General features: G+C 42.5%; 1 protein-coding gene across 1 annotated transcript in view; it reads left to right on the forward strand.

Moving 5' to 3' along the window:
* Positions 1-14,630, forward strand: part of Plxnc1 (plexin C1) — a 150,587-nt gene that overhangs the window by 104,190 nt on the left and 31,767 nt on the right. Inside the window, exons 18-21 of the mRNA XM_090328397.1 lie at positions 2,726-2,764; positions 3,001-3,125; positions 3,965-4,163; positions 8,123-8,269. Coding sequence (XP_090184523.1) covers positions 2,726-2,764; positions 3,001-3,125; positions 3,965-4,163; positions 8,123-8,269 — 510 coding nt within the window. The remainder of the gene's footprint in view (positions 1-2,725; positions 2,765-3,000; positions 3,126-3,964; positions 4,164-8,122; positions 8,270-14,630) is intronic.

Genomic DNA, 14,630 nt, shown 5'->3' on the forward strand with positions numbered 1-14,630 from the left:
ACCAGAGACCAAAATTGGCTTATTGGCTGCCACATCCATTTCTATGGCAGCTCTATCTGGAGAGGGGAGGTTAGTTCCTTGGTCAAGAAGACATGTGGGGTCTCCACCAAGGTTACCTGAAAGAGTCCTGCTTTCCAGCTCTCTGAGATCCCCATTAAGAATTTAGTAGCAATAAAATAACAGACTTCAACCATCATCATGAGTACTGTGTGGGCTTTTACAGTTAATGATTGCCCTTAAGTGCTGAATAGAGTCATCTGTGGCTGAAAAAAAAAGAACTGTTCCCATCATCTAAATTCTGTAATCAAGAGCAAGACAGACTGATGAGAGTCAGAGAACTCTGCTTCAAGTTAAGTGTCTAAAAAACAAATAAAATAAGTCCTGGCCAGGAGTGTGGCCTAGTGGTAGAGTGCTTGCCTAGCATGCACAAAGCTCTGGGTTCGATTCCTCCATACCACACACACAGAAAAAGCCTGAAGTGGCGCTGTGGCTCAAGTAGTAGAGCACTAGCCTTGAGCAAAAATGCTCAAGGACAGTACCTAGGCCCTGAGTTCAGTCCCCAGGACTGGCGAAAGAAAGAAAGAAAAAGAAAGAAAGAAAGAAAGAAAGAAAGAAAGAAAGAAAGAAAGAAAGAAAGAAAGAAAGAAAGAAAGAAAGAAAGAAAGAAAGAAAGAAAGAGAGAAAGAAAGAAAGAAAGAAAGAAAGAGAGAAAGAAAGAAAGAAAGAAAGAAAGAGAAAGGAAGGAAGGAAGGAAAGAAAGAAAGGAAAAAGAAAAAGTGCCATCAGAGAAATAGTTGTAAGGAACGGCAATGATTTAATTCAGAATTATGTGTACTCCTGAAAGGCAAGTGGAAAGCCATAAAAATAGCAGCTAGAAAAAAAAATCATTAAAAGAGAGGACCTAGGAGAAATAAGTATAAATTTGCCTGAAACCTACCAAGAAAAACCTGTCACAATTGAATTTGTAAGAGAGAGCAAAGCAATATTATATTGGTTATATTGGGACACTGCCGTTTAAAATGCACATCAGGCTTCAGATAAGCCCCTGATATTAATTAAACACTTTCCTGATTGATTGGGAGCCTGGGTATTAGAGGGGGGGCTTGATAGATCCACCCCTACCAGCTAGCAGTAGGCAAAAAGGAGGAATTGTTGGCTCCCAAAGGAGGCCAAGTGAGCTCCAGCTCCCTCTGCCCTGCCACCTGGTTTTGGCTTTAAAGCTTTACTTTTCATTAGATTGGCTCCTTTTTCTCTCTGTGTGTTTCTCTCTGCCTGCCTGTCTGACTCTCCCTCCCTCCTCCTCTCTCTCTTCCCTCCTGAAAGTTGGTGAAGAAATAAGGGCAAGATGAGGATCTAATCTCCAGAAAGAAAGAAATTTGAATGAAAAGGGGAAAGAGCCCTGGGATAAGACAGTCAGGCAGCACTTCACTATTCCAAGTTAAGAATTAACCACATTAAACTGGCCCTTTAAATGAAGTCCATTCAGTGAGACTAGAAAACAAAAACCCAGGCCTTTATTTACTGCTTTTGTCTAGGGGGGAAGACCATGATAAAAATAGTTCAAAGTCTTCTCAAAGTATTATTAAATTTACTTTATTAATTTATAAACGTAGAACTAAAATTTCAATTATTACAAAAAGGAAGGGGAAAAAAGTCAATGTTTATGTTTTCCAGTTGACTCCAAGTAGTCCCCAATATGCTTTTCACGTGTAATCATTCATTCCAAGGAGATTTATGATGTATTTTTTAACTCGAACTTTAAAGTTTATGTTCAGTAGCTACATAGCGTAGTACATATAAACACTAGCTGCTAGCATTGTAGTCTAGTCTGCCACAAGTTAGGAGTAAGAACAGTAATAGCTGATTTCAAGCACTTATTCTGAGCAATCATTCATTTTCACATTTGTTTTTGTTTTTTTGGTCAGTTGTGGGGCTTGAACTCTGGACCTGGGCACTGTCCCTTAACTCTTCAGCTCAAGGCTAGTGCACTACCCTTTTGAGCCACAGCACCACTTCTGGCTTTCTGGTGATTAATTGGAGATAAGAGTCTCACAGACTTAAGTGCCCTGGCAGGCTTTGAACCGTGATTCTGAGATCTCAGTCTCCTGAGTAGCTAGGATTACAAGTGTGAGCCACCAGTACCCGGCTTACTGTCTCCATTTTACAGATGTAGGAAGTCAGGCACAGAGAGGTTAAATAACTGTCTGAAGTCACATGACTAATATATTGATAAAACCTGGACTTCGGCTCTACAGTCTGTGCACTGCATTCTACCTTTTCTTAATATCATTGCATATTGATATAGCACGTACTACTTGGCTATAAGACTGGTACAAACTTACCAGCAAAATTCGAATTCTCCTTCCAAGGCAAATTGCTCGAGGAGTGTTCTGCTATTCACATAAACTTCTCCAACTACCTCTTCTTCAACTTTTGAGTCAGTTTTTTTTTAATGTGAAGGAATACCTTCACCTCCCCAACATAAGACTGATGGGCAGTGATGTTCATTCTTCTTAGAGGCTTTCTGAATTCACTGGTGTTTCTTGAGAGCTGAATAATTATTTGTTATGCATTGTAGAGTATGCATTGAGCATAAGCCCAGGGTCTCTTCAGATTAGCAAATAGTGACTCTACTTTATTAAAACAGACTTGGGTATTATAACAAAAATACATTCTTCATTTCCTTTGAATGTTATGAATAATAAAAGTGTCTCCTTCCTCTCAGTCAGGTGGCTTCACACACATCTTCACTGAAGATATGCATGTAAGTCTCTAAGTTTTCATTTTTAGCCCAGTGACTGCCTGACTCTCACAGTGCTTTCATTATCATTATCATCTCCATTATGGTTATTTTGAACTTTTATTGTGGGTTTTTTGGATCATGAATTCAATACTGAATAATTCATTGTCTTGGAAAACCCATTGTGAATCTACTTTCTAACTTTATACTTAGATTCTATTATATGATATTCTTTTTTCCTTTTTGTTTTTTTTTCCTAGAACAGAGATGCCAATGACAAGAATGAAAGCCTCACAGCTCTGGATGCCCTAATCTGTAATAAAAGTTTCCTGGTTACTGTTATCCATACTCTGGAAAAGCAAAAGAATTTTTCAGTAAAGGACAGGTAGTAAGGCAATTCTTTTCTATTTTGAAAGCCCTTAAGCAGAGAGAATAAAACTTGAGCTTCTTATTTTATTTCTAATCTACCACCTGCACTTAAACTTGAACTTCCCCAGAGGCATTAGTCAGGGGTGTGATGCAGCCAGGATATCTTGTATTTCACATCATACTGCTCCAACACAAATTCTATTTTTTTTGGGGGGGGGGAGTCATGGGGCTTGAACTTGGCCTGCACATTGTCCCTGAGCTCTTCAGCTCAAGGCTATGGTCCTACCTCTGGGCCTGGGTGTTGTCCTTGAGTTCTTTAGCTCAAGTCTATCGCCCTACTCTTGAGCCAAGCCCCACTTCTCGCTATAAGTTAATTGGAGAAAAAGTCTCAGGTCCTTTTGTGCAGGAACTGGCTTTGAACCTTGATCCTCAGATCTCAGCCTCCTGAGTAGCTAGGATTATAGGTGTGAGCCACCACGCCCAGCTTCCAAGCTATCTTGGAGATATACATGTGCAAAACAACTCTCTCCAAAAACCCTGAAAACCCCCATCATTATGAAAAAAACAAATTCTTAATTTAAAAAAAAGCAGAAGTGTTATTTTTAATTTAAAAAACACCCTGAAAATTTAGAAGACTCACTTCTTGTTACTGCTTTAGTTTAAGTGCTTTAGTTTAAGCACCGAAAATGTCATGAAGTTAATAACATTACTGTAGAGTTTTAGAACTTGAAGACAGAGTCTAAGCAAAGAGTCACCATATAAGATATCATCCCTTGCTCAGTGAACTTCCCTAGAAACCATTACTGCTCTAGGTAGCCAAGCCTAGGGCTTAATGGAGACTTTATTTTTAAACAGGTGTCTGTTCGCTTCCTTCTTAACCATCGCTCTGCAAACCAAGCTGGTCTACCTGACCAGCATCTTGGAGGTGCTGACAAGAGACCTGATGGAACAGTCCAGCAACATGCAGCCCAAACTCATGCTAAGGCGCACAGAGTCTGTGGTGGAAAAACTACTCACAAACTGGATGTCTGTCTGCTTGTCTGGTTTTCTTCGGGTAAGTGTCACCATGTCCCTCAGCCAGGGTCAGAGGTAAGACAATAGGTGATTATTTTTAGCAGACACCAGTGTCTTTGCCAAGAGGAGTCTAGAATGCTCCATGGTATCAGCATTTCACTGTGTTTGATCCTGGTCCTTCCTGGGAGCAGACAGAGGAGAACGCAAATATATTTGCTATTATTTAGCAAAACATGGCCTGTCCACACTCATTTAGAATTTCATCATGTAAGACTGTTCAAGTGAGCCCACTTTCTTACCTTTCACATTCATTAACACCTAGGGCCCCAGCAGCTCATTTAAAAACACTTAATGAGGCAGAATATTACAAATACAGGAGAACAACTGCTTCCAATCCTCTGAAACATTTACAAATACCCATTCCCCACTCCCCACCCCCATTTGCTGAAAGCTAATGACAGTCATTTTTACCAGGCATCCTACGTTAAAAGCAAATCCCCAAAGAGCCTTCTGCCCTCATAATTCTCTTTCCTGGAGTGACTGTTCCAATGTGGTTATAATTTAGTGGCATCATAGAATATGGAGGGAACAAATGCAAACTTCTCACAGATTCTATAGTTAATAAAGTCAAGCTCAGAATCCACCAGACTTGGCCACTTCCTTGGTTGTCTCACCTGTAGCCTTGGCAAAAATAATATTTGCAGGACTGAGAACAGGTATACAATTAATACTGAGTAAGCACTCCATGGATGCTAGTCATTATCGCTATAAAATATTGATGTCAGAATTAAGGATATTCTCTTGACTCCATCTTTGTTCAGCTCTGTGTGGTCCCCTAGTACAGAAAGTTCTGATTCCTCCTTTGATTTCGTTTCACCAGCCAACCAGATTCTAGCAAAACAGCCTGTGTGTTTGCAATGAGTTTCAAAATTTAATTAAACTCTGAATAAGATACACTGTTATGCCACAGGTTTTAACAGTGTTACTTAAGTTGAGATCAAAAGCAGCACTTTAAATAGGCCGTGTTTAATGTTTAATGCAATCTTACAAGGAGATAACATAATATTTAAAAAAATTCTTTTGCCAACTCCTGCCTTTCCCAAGGCAATGTCTATTTATTAAGATTAATGAAATCTGTGTGTTTTTCTGTTTACTTGGTATCGTCATCATAGGCTTGGGGGAGGTGTCCTGTGGTTATTTCTGGGGTGAGCATCTTGTATTTGCTTTCAGTCACAACTGCTGTGGGATGGTGCAGAGGTTCTCACCCAGGTACCAGGTCTTGGTTCTTAAAGGTCAATTCTTGATCCCACCAAGTCCCTTTCTATTCAAAAGTTAAGGGCTGCTACCCCCAAATCCATATCTTTCACAAAATGCTTCTCAGAATCCCATGTGCCCGCTGTCTGCCATCCTCTCAGGTAGCAGAGAATCAACTCTGGCTGTGGCTCCCTACCTGTGGGGGATCCATTTAACATCCACCAAAGGAAGGATGCTGTCATTGGTTTTAAATTCCTTTCCAGCTTTTTCTACCAGGATTTTGTGATTCTGCTTCTGAGCTGTCAAGGACTGCTCTTAGGCATGAAAGGGGTAAAGTATTCTGAAAATCTGGGCTTGGAGCCCAAACAACCCCCTTGAGCAAAGCATTCTGGGTCAAGATTGCTCTGTGCTGATTCAAGAGTGTGTGGAGCACTTGGGTGGCCAGGGGGTGGCACAGCACCCGGGCGGAAGTGGCATCCAGCCAGTTGGCAATAGTTTCGCTTTCACTGGAATATTTCCATCTGGGGCTGAGAGCCTGGCACCTGCACCCAGGTGCCCAGTGCAGGACCAGACACCAACTGCCCTGCCCTGTCCCATGGTCACTGAGTGGGCAGCACTTGCCCCCATGAGGTCAAACTTTAAGGTCAAACTTCTGGGAAAATGAATAATAACCCATTTATCGAGGTCTGTCATTTACGGGCTATGCCAGACATTATGTTAAAAGCTTTGTTTACGTTATCTCATTTAATCTTCTTAATGGTCCTGAGGGGTGAGTGTCTTTATGACTATTTTATTTGGGGGATTGAGGCACACAGAATAGATGGCCTCTCCCTAAGCCTCTCCCACAGCCGATACGAACCATGCCAGCGTCTGACAGCTCTTAGCCACCCCTCTGTGTGTGGAGACCAGAGTCATCCCTGCTCTGTTACCATGTGTCCTCAGCAGCTGTGAGTTACCTAGATTTTGTGTTCTGTGGTAACTAGAAACCTCATAGCCCTGCGGTTCAGAATCCCTCTGTGGAGGTTTCAAAACTACAAAGACCAAGGCCTCCTCTCCACACATGTCACTTGGTAGGTACCCAGTGGGACCTAGCCATTGAGTTTTTAAGGGTAGCCCTCAGAAGATCTTGGGATTGTGTGGAGCCGTGGCAAAAACCAGATGCTCTCATCTCAGTCTCGCACATCCTGGAGAACTCTGGAGAATCCTGACGAGAAAGCCTTTGAGCAACTGTCCTTCTACATAGCCTAGGAGAGCCCACCTGGTCCCCAGTCCAGCCTCTTGGGGCACAGCTAGCCCTGCACAAGAGCATTCAGCTGTGTCTCTGGTCTGTGCTAGAGGAAGACAGACATGAGTTTCTCGTTTTTTTTGTGGTCAGGATGTTGGGTGGTTGGGGGGGGTGGGTGAGGAGTGGAGAAAACAGCAAAGAGTGGTGAGGCTTGTGAACCACTAAATAAAGGAAGTTTCTTGTGAGAATTAAATATCAAATTCTGGTCCCTTTGCCTCCCCTCTTTGGAAATTTGTGAGCATTTCCCCTCCATCCTGTGCTGAAGAAAAGACTCAAAAATGTATCAACAGGGGAGTGAGAAACAGTGAAGGGAACTGGGAGAAGGGGCAAGAGCAAGCCTCAGGACTGAAAAGGGCAAATGTGCTTACAGTAGGATAGAGGAAGAGATCAGGTAGACAAACTGGGTGACTAAAAACAGCTAGCAGATAATTTGTTCATTCAAGCACCAGAGGACCCTTTCCTTTGAAAGCTAAGTACTTTGTCCATGCAGCTTAACTATGTAGCTGTGATGCCCCCAGCTCTTCATCATCACCTAGGTACTGGGAATTCCTGGCCCTGGTAGCAGCTCTTTCTCTCTCCCAGAGGGTCTTAATGCCCAGGGATCATAGAAAGCTGATTATTTGGCAGATAGTTTAAAGCTGACCCAGGGCAATGTGCCTTTGGGAGGATGAGATGAGAGGGCTCTGCTTAAGCTTGGCTGTAAGTTTGAGGTATTTCAGTAACAGAAGAGGGGACAGACTCACCATCAGGAAAAAGTGCACATGGGCCACATTTGAAGATAGAAGCTGGCAGGATGTTAAGGGAAAACTTTAGAAAACATGCAACTAACTCTAGACCAGTCCACCCTACCACTGGGGCCAGGCACCTGTGAAGATTCCCCAGGTGGGCTGTGTCCCCATGGGGTCAGAGAATGGCAAGAGTCAGACCTAGCACATGGGGAGGACACAGGCTACAAAATAGCCTACGAGAAGGCCACAGCCCTTAGGAAAAGCTGTTGACACCAAAACACATTGTCCTTGGCTCAAGGTATAAAATATTCTTCCCTATATCCCTGTTGCCAAAGATAATTGCAAATCATTTGTTAAAATGTCATTTCGTTTGGGTTTGTTAGGAGCAATTAACTAAGCATGTAAACAAAGTTGAATCTCCCCCTCTACTAGTCATTCTTAAGCATTAGCCACGGATGAACATCCGGCCACCGTAGATGAACTCAGACATGACGTAACAGAGCTGCAGAGAAGCACCATGAGTGCATGCATGCATGCACATTCCCCTGTGCACTGTGAAGAGGACGTAGTTTCCTGGGTTTGAGTTCCAGTCCCAGTTGCAGCCATATGTATTTTCTCGGGAGTTGCTTGTTGATTGTTAGGAAACATTGCCTCCTGTTTCCCATCATACTGCCATAAATTGAAACTTTTAATTCTTTGGAAAGTTAACTGTCACTTTGTATCTTTTTCAAGGAAACTGTAGGAGAACCATTCTACTTGCTGGTGACGACCCTGAACCAGAAAATAAACAAGGGCCCAGTGGATGTCATCACGTGCAAAGCCCTGTACACCCTCAACGAAGACTGGCTGCTATGGCAGGTTCCCGAATTCAATACTGTGGTATGTTTGCCATCAAGGGCCAGGGCCAGACTCTGCCATGAGGAAAAGAGGAGAGGGAAAGTGGGGGAGGGGGTCACTGAAAAGGAACTGACATCCTTCCTATTGTGGGAGGCCTCATACATTTAATTAAAAGTGGTAGTTGGTGAAATATTAACACGTGCGCTCATAATGGATTTTAATTACTTAGATTGGGGGGAGAAAGCCTTGTAATGATGCCTGGGATGCTCATCAATTTCCAAAGATTTTAATATCAGGATTGCTGATAGCTTTTCTGCAGCGGTAAAGGAAACACAAAGTGCTCCCTACTCAGCACTTATAATTGCAATCAGAATTTCTCAAATGGCTCTGCTCGGGGAAGACAATGTGTGAAGATATATTTCAACCAAATTGAGGCCGTCTTATTTTAGAACGATAACACAAGACAAATTCCATTGCGTTTTCCCATGCAACATGACGCTCTTACTTGATTTTCATGGATTAGTTACAAATGTTTGGTGTCATGCACTTAATGTACTGTGATCTCATAGATATTTTTAGAGGAGCCCTGTAAATCACTACAGGAAGATGAGGCCTGGCTGCTGATGGGTTTCACCTACTGGAGAACTTCCTTTTAACCCCTTCCCACTCCACCTACTCCTGTACCCAGATCAGCTTAGGGAACATTCGGGCATTTCACAGAGGGAACCCTGCATGGAAAGTATCTCCAGAATTACTCAGGAATGTTCTAAGCTTTGCTGTTCGTATGGACTTGGAGAAGAGATTGCTATGTTTGGATTATATCTTCAGTGTTCTGGAGACTCTGGGCTTCTTCACCATCTCATTAGTGGAGAGGGAGAAAAAGATTCCACTGAGGTTTGGGTATTGCTTACTAAGTTGCCAAGACTCTTGTGGCTTCACTCTGGATGCAAGTCCCGATTGGTGTCATCCTGGAAGAATTCACTCCTAATTGAGGAAGGCACCACAGAGCTGTAGACCGTGACTGGTTATGCCCTCTGCTGGGGAAATGGCCCACACACCAGCTGTTTCCAGCTCTGTCATGCCAGACCTTGTATATTCTTCCATCAGACATAGCCTCAGATGGCTCAGGGGCCATCTGAGAGGCAAGAAGTTGAGCCCAAAGTCACTCATAGTCATGTCCTGCATCTGTACCTGAGAGGCAATCTAATGATTCTCAAACTTGAGTAGCATGCACCCCAGACTTCTGGAAAGCTTGTTAGATACTAACTGCCATGTAACACGTGAGTGTCATCTTTGGGGGATCTGGGATGTACTGTGGGGATTTTTGTTTCCATCAGCTCTTTGAATGGCTCTTTGTGAACTATTGGTTACGATATTGGTTCAAATAATGCCTCTGCCTCTAGCTGGCTGTGTGATACTGAACAAAGTCTCTAGGCCTCTCTAGGCCTCAGTTTCCCTATGATGTAAATGGATCTAGTGCTTGCCCATGTCAGGGGGCAATCTGTATTATACAATGCATAAGAACATTGCCTGGAAGTAGCACTGTGGCTCAAAGTGGTAGAGCACTAGCCTTGAGCTGTGAATCTCAGGGACAACACCTAAGCCAAAGTTCAGGCCCCATGACTGACAAAAAACAAACAAAAAACAACAACAAAACATTACCTGATACCTGGCACATAAGTGCTATTAAAACAGTTTTTCAGCCTGATGCAGACCTCATGGAACACTTGTCAGAAATGCAGACCCAGATCTTGATAGACCCATATGGGGAGCCTGTCAGGGACAGAGCCCAGTCATGGAGACATGTTTTCATGTCTCTGGGTAATTCTAGTTAGTGTACATCCAACATTGGCTCCCTTGCAGAACCAAACTCAGGTGTGGACTCCTCTGTCTCAGGACTTTTCTGGGTTGTGTGCAGACAGAAGCTAGAATATGTTCATGCTCTTACTTTGAAGTAATTTAGCAACTTGGACGGTCCTTGATATAGTTAGGATATGGTTTCTTTTCACCAAATTTATGGTGAAATTTGATTATCAATAAAATGCTATTTGAAGCTGATAGGGATGCTGGGCACTCTCACACCTATAAATCCTAGCTACTTAGGAGGTTCAAAGCCAGCTAGGGAGCCAGGCACAGTGACTCACGCCTGTAATCCTAGCCACTTGGAGACTGAGATCTGAGGATCGCAGTCAACACCAGCCCAGGCACTGAAGACTGTAAGACTCTTATCTCCAATTAACCTTTAGAAAACTGGAAGTGGCGCTGTGGCTCAAGGAGTAGGGCCATAGCCTTGAGCTGAAGAGGAAAAAAAAAGCCAGTCAGGACAGAATAGTCCCTGTGAGACTCCAATTAAGCCCTGGGGGTCAGGGTGGGAGACTGGAAATGAAGCTGTGGCTCACAGTGTAGAGTGCTAGCCTTCCAAAAAAAAAAAAAAAAAAAAAAGCTCAGATTCTTTCAAGTCCCAGGATTGGCACCAAAAAACGTATGGTGAGGCCTGTAGAGATAGGTGAAGCAGGTAGGGTGAGGGTGACACATGCTTGTAATTCCAGCAAGGTAGGTAGGATTGTGGTATGACTCAAGTGGCTCAAGTGGTAGAATCCCCTCCCTAGCAAGTGTGAGGTCCTGAATTCAAACTCCAGAGGGGAAAAAAAAGTTAATTAGGTCAGAGGAGCTCTGACCCTCTGTCATTATCATCTGTGCACTTCTCGAGCCTGTTTCCTGTGTCCTTGCTTCCCTTCTCTCCCACACTCCCTTGTCTTACTGCTGTTCACCCAGCATGGTGCAGCTTGTAGTCCTCATCCAAGGGCAGAAGATGCCAGCTAGCACCATTCTCTTGGACTCCCAGAACTTTGAACTCCATCAAGCACTTTCTGTTAGGGATCACCCAACCCAAGGTGAGGCTGGGATTTTGTTATAAGAACATGAAATGGGCCCAGCTAGCCCTCAAAGAGAAATGCTTGCAAATGAATATAGGTCTGGGGTTGGGGGGAGGCGGGGTAGGAAGAAGCAAGGGGAGAGGGGTGGCTAGATTGCAGTGCTCTAGCATTTTCATGGAAACATTGCACCTGGACAGAAAAGAGAGAAAAGGAAGTGGAGTGGGGGAAGAAGTCAGCTGCCTGAAGCAACTTTGGGGGTTTCAGTCCTTTAAATGCTTTACATCTAAAAGCTTTCTCTCCCTTTCATTTCAAAACATTATTTCACAGTCAATTAAGACCATGTGTTTCTGATTGTTAGCCCTCTACTCATCATCAAAATGTTACTTGATCTTTCAGAAATTCATGTTGACTCTTGAAAAAAAAATCACCCCCTTTAAAACCCCTAAGGAGAAAAGCGAATGAAAAATTAAATCTATATCTTCCCTTGCAAATTTGGATCTGCCAGTGGATAGAGCTGACACTGGAAAGGGGTGGGCCGTTTGTTTCTAAGGGCCTAGCCTTGAAATACAATTTTTAATGCCTTTTATTGGCCCCTGTCCTAACCTTGCTTTCATGGTGTCTGATTATACTAGAAGCTCAAGAGAAGGCACATGATCCTGTCTAAGCTTGTGTGACAAAATGTTAGCGGAAGGTCAATATAAAAAATTTAAAGTTTTTCATTTCCTTCCAGGCAAGTTCTCCCAGCCTGAATCATCATATTTCTAATTTTCTCCCTTCTTCCCTTCCCCAGCCTCCCCACTTCCCACCTCCCTTTCCTCTCCCTCCCAGGATATACACCCTGTGGGTTTTAAAGTCTTGCTTTGCTAAATTTGCCTGAGGTGGTTTATGTAATTGAAAACCAAGGTGTGGTGAGCAAACATGAGTGTGTGTGTGTGTGTGTGTGTGTGTGTGTGTGTATTCTTTCTTTTTTCTTTTCTTTTCTTTTTTTTTTTTTTTTGCCAGTCCTGGGCTTGAGCTCAGGACCTGAGCACTGTCCTTGGGCTTTTTCTCAAGGCTAGAGCTCTACCACTTGAGCCACAGCACCACTTCCAGCCTTTTTCTATGTATGTGGTACCGAAAAATCGAACCTGGGTCTTCGTGCATGCTAGGCAAGCACTCTACCAATAGGCCAAACTCCTGGCCCGTGTGTGTGTGTGTGTGTGTGTGTGTGTGTGTGTGTGTGTGTGTGTGTGTATTCTTTCAAGGAAAGGAAAGTTCAAATCTAGAATAGTAGCTTGAACTTGAAATGACAGAGCCTAGTGCCATGGCCAGGACTTTTGAGAAAAGGCCCCCAAATCCCTGCACCTCTCCAAACACAGCACCTTGTCTAACAACCTTAAAAGTTAGGTTTCACACCTCTAAGATTAGGACGCCATCTCCCTGAGGTGTGAGGTGTTTTCTAGAACATAAAGACATCCTGCCAATTTCTGATGCTATATTATGCTAACAAATGGACTCTGCAGTCATGCTTTCATTCTCCCTTGTACCTGGGGTTGAAAATACCAGTCTTCCCTCAATCTAAGCAAAGCTCCACAAAGCCACTCTCCTGTCCCCCGTGCGCCCCCCACCACAAACAACCAACTAGGCATCCCAGACTGGTATTCAGTGAGGCAGACCCCTCTAATACCAGGAAAGGCTATGTCCACGCAGCACTCTAGATTTCCTTCAATATTCAGGAATTCCCATTTGACAGAAAATGAGCACTCTGCTGGTTTTCCCCACTGCAAAATCATAGGCATGTTAGAATCTGTTTGATAATACATGTCCAGCTCTGGCTGGCTTTCCCTCCTGTCAAGGGCTTGATTTTTGAACAGAGTGCCTCAAGGCTTAAGGATCTCAGTTCCAGGAATATGGACCACATGGGAGAAGGACATTTGCTGCCTCACTTTCAAGAGGAGATGAGAAAAACCAATAACTCGTAGCAAGCATGCTGAATTAGCAAGAGAAGGTTGACTGGTAATCAAAGTTAAGCGAGAAATGGTTTTTTGAACTCTTAAACCCAGGAAATGAGCTTGCCAATCTGCTGTATCTGAGAGATAGAATCTTAGCAGCCTCAAAACAGTGTTCCGACAAACAGAATATTGCACTCATTCTCATATCTATAAGCAAGTCTTCAAGATTATTAGAAATTCTTCAAAAAGCACACAGACACGCCTGCAGAAATCGTAATGCCTCCATTATGATTTATTACAGGTTTGTGTGAGCCTACACTAGTGTCTTTTCCTCCCAGAGGTTTTTATTTGGAGACAATCATGTTTAATAAAGTATTTCATATACAACAAAGCATTTCCTAACCCTAACACAAGTTTCTTGTCCACGTATTTCTGACCATACCTCTTTCCAGTGCTCTGGTTCCATTTAGTTTGTCCTTGTGGAAGATCCATTATCCTCATAATTAAACAACCCACTGTCCCGATTAAGTCATTCTCTTTTACTTCAATTACATCCCGTTGTTCATTAAATCCTGATGTTTGCACTTCAACAGTCTTGTTTTTAATACTGGTAGCATTTGTGGAGAAACCAGGAAGTTAATTAAGAATTCTTGAGCTCTTTTTTTTTCTTTTTCTTTCTGCCATAGTGCAAATCATTTCCAATATGACTTACAATAATCCTAAAACCATTACTAACTTTGTAGTTAGTGTTCTCAGCTTCTTGATCAAAGAGTGAAATCATTTTTTATAATCATGTTAGATAAGTCATTCCCCAGTTGATGGCAAACCGTGGAAAATGAAAAATTAACTCTGAGTGGTTTTAAATGGTTTTCCTCTTCAGTCTTTCTTCTCACACCTATAATCTTGGAATTAGAAACATAATTTAGTTATCAAAGTACAAAAGTATTTAATTTTATTCTCTTTGCTTCAGATGTGACTTTTATTATCTCATTGTTAACGTCCTTATTTATATGTGTACTTTTCAGAGAACGGTAACTTTTATTGCAAATGATGGTAAAAATATTTCCTAGCTTTGACTTTTTATCAATGCCACAGTCAGCCTTCCACTAGAGCAAGGATCAGCCATGACAGCCTGTGGACCAGATGTGGCCCCCAGCCTATTTTTATAAATAAAGTTTTATTGGAGCACAGCCATGTTCATTCATTCCCTGCTTCTCTGCTATAGTGGCAGAGTTGAGAAGCTGCAACAGAGTATATGAGCCCTGACAACTTTAAATGTCTACTACTAACCAGCCCTTCACAGAAAGGTTTCTCAATTTTACTCTGTACTTAACATGATAGAGAAAAAGAAATCAAATTCTTTCTCTTACCTAAAAAAGAGGTGGTCTCTTTCCACTCCTGGGGACATAGCAATGGCAGAGCTTGTCACTGTCCACAAATCTAAACTCGTGAGATTCTTTGCAACAACAGTCAGCAAAAATATTGAAAGAAATTTTTGGGAGCTAAATCAGATAGTTTTGCTCACTTTATTTTAGGAAAAAATATTGGAAATGTTACAAAAAATAGAAACATTGGTGAGGGCCTTACATTTGGGGA

Source organism: Megascapheus bottae, chromosome 2 (assembly GCF_031878675.1).
Source record: "Megascapheus bottae isolate mThoBot1 chromosome 2, mThoBot2.hap1, whole genome shotgun sequence".
NCBI lineage: Eukaryota > Metazoa > Chordata > Mammalia > Rodentia > Geomyidae > Megascapheus > Megascapheus bottae.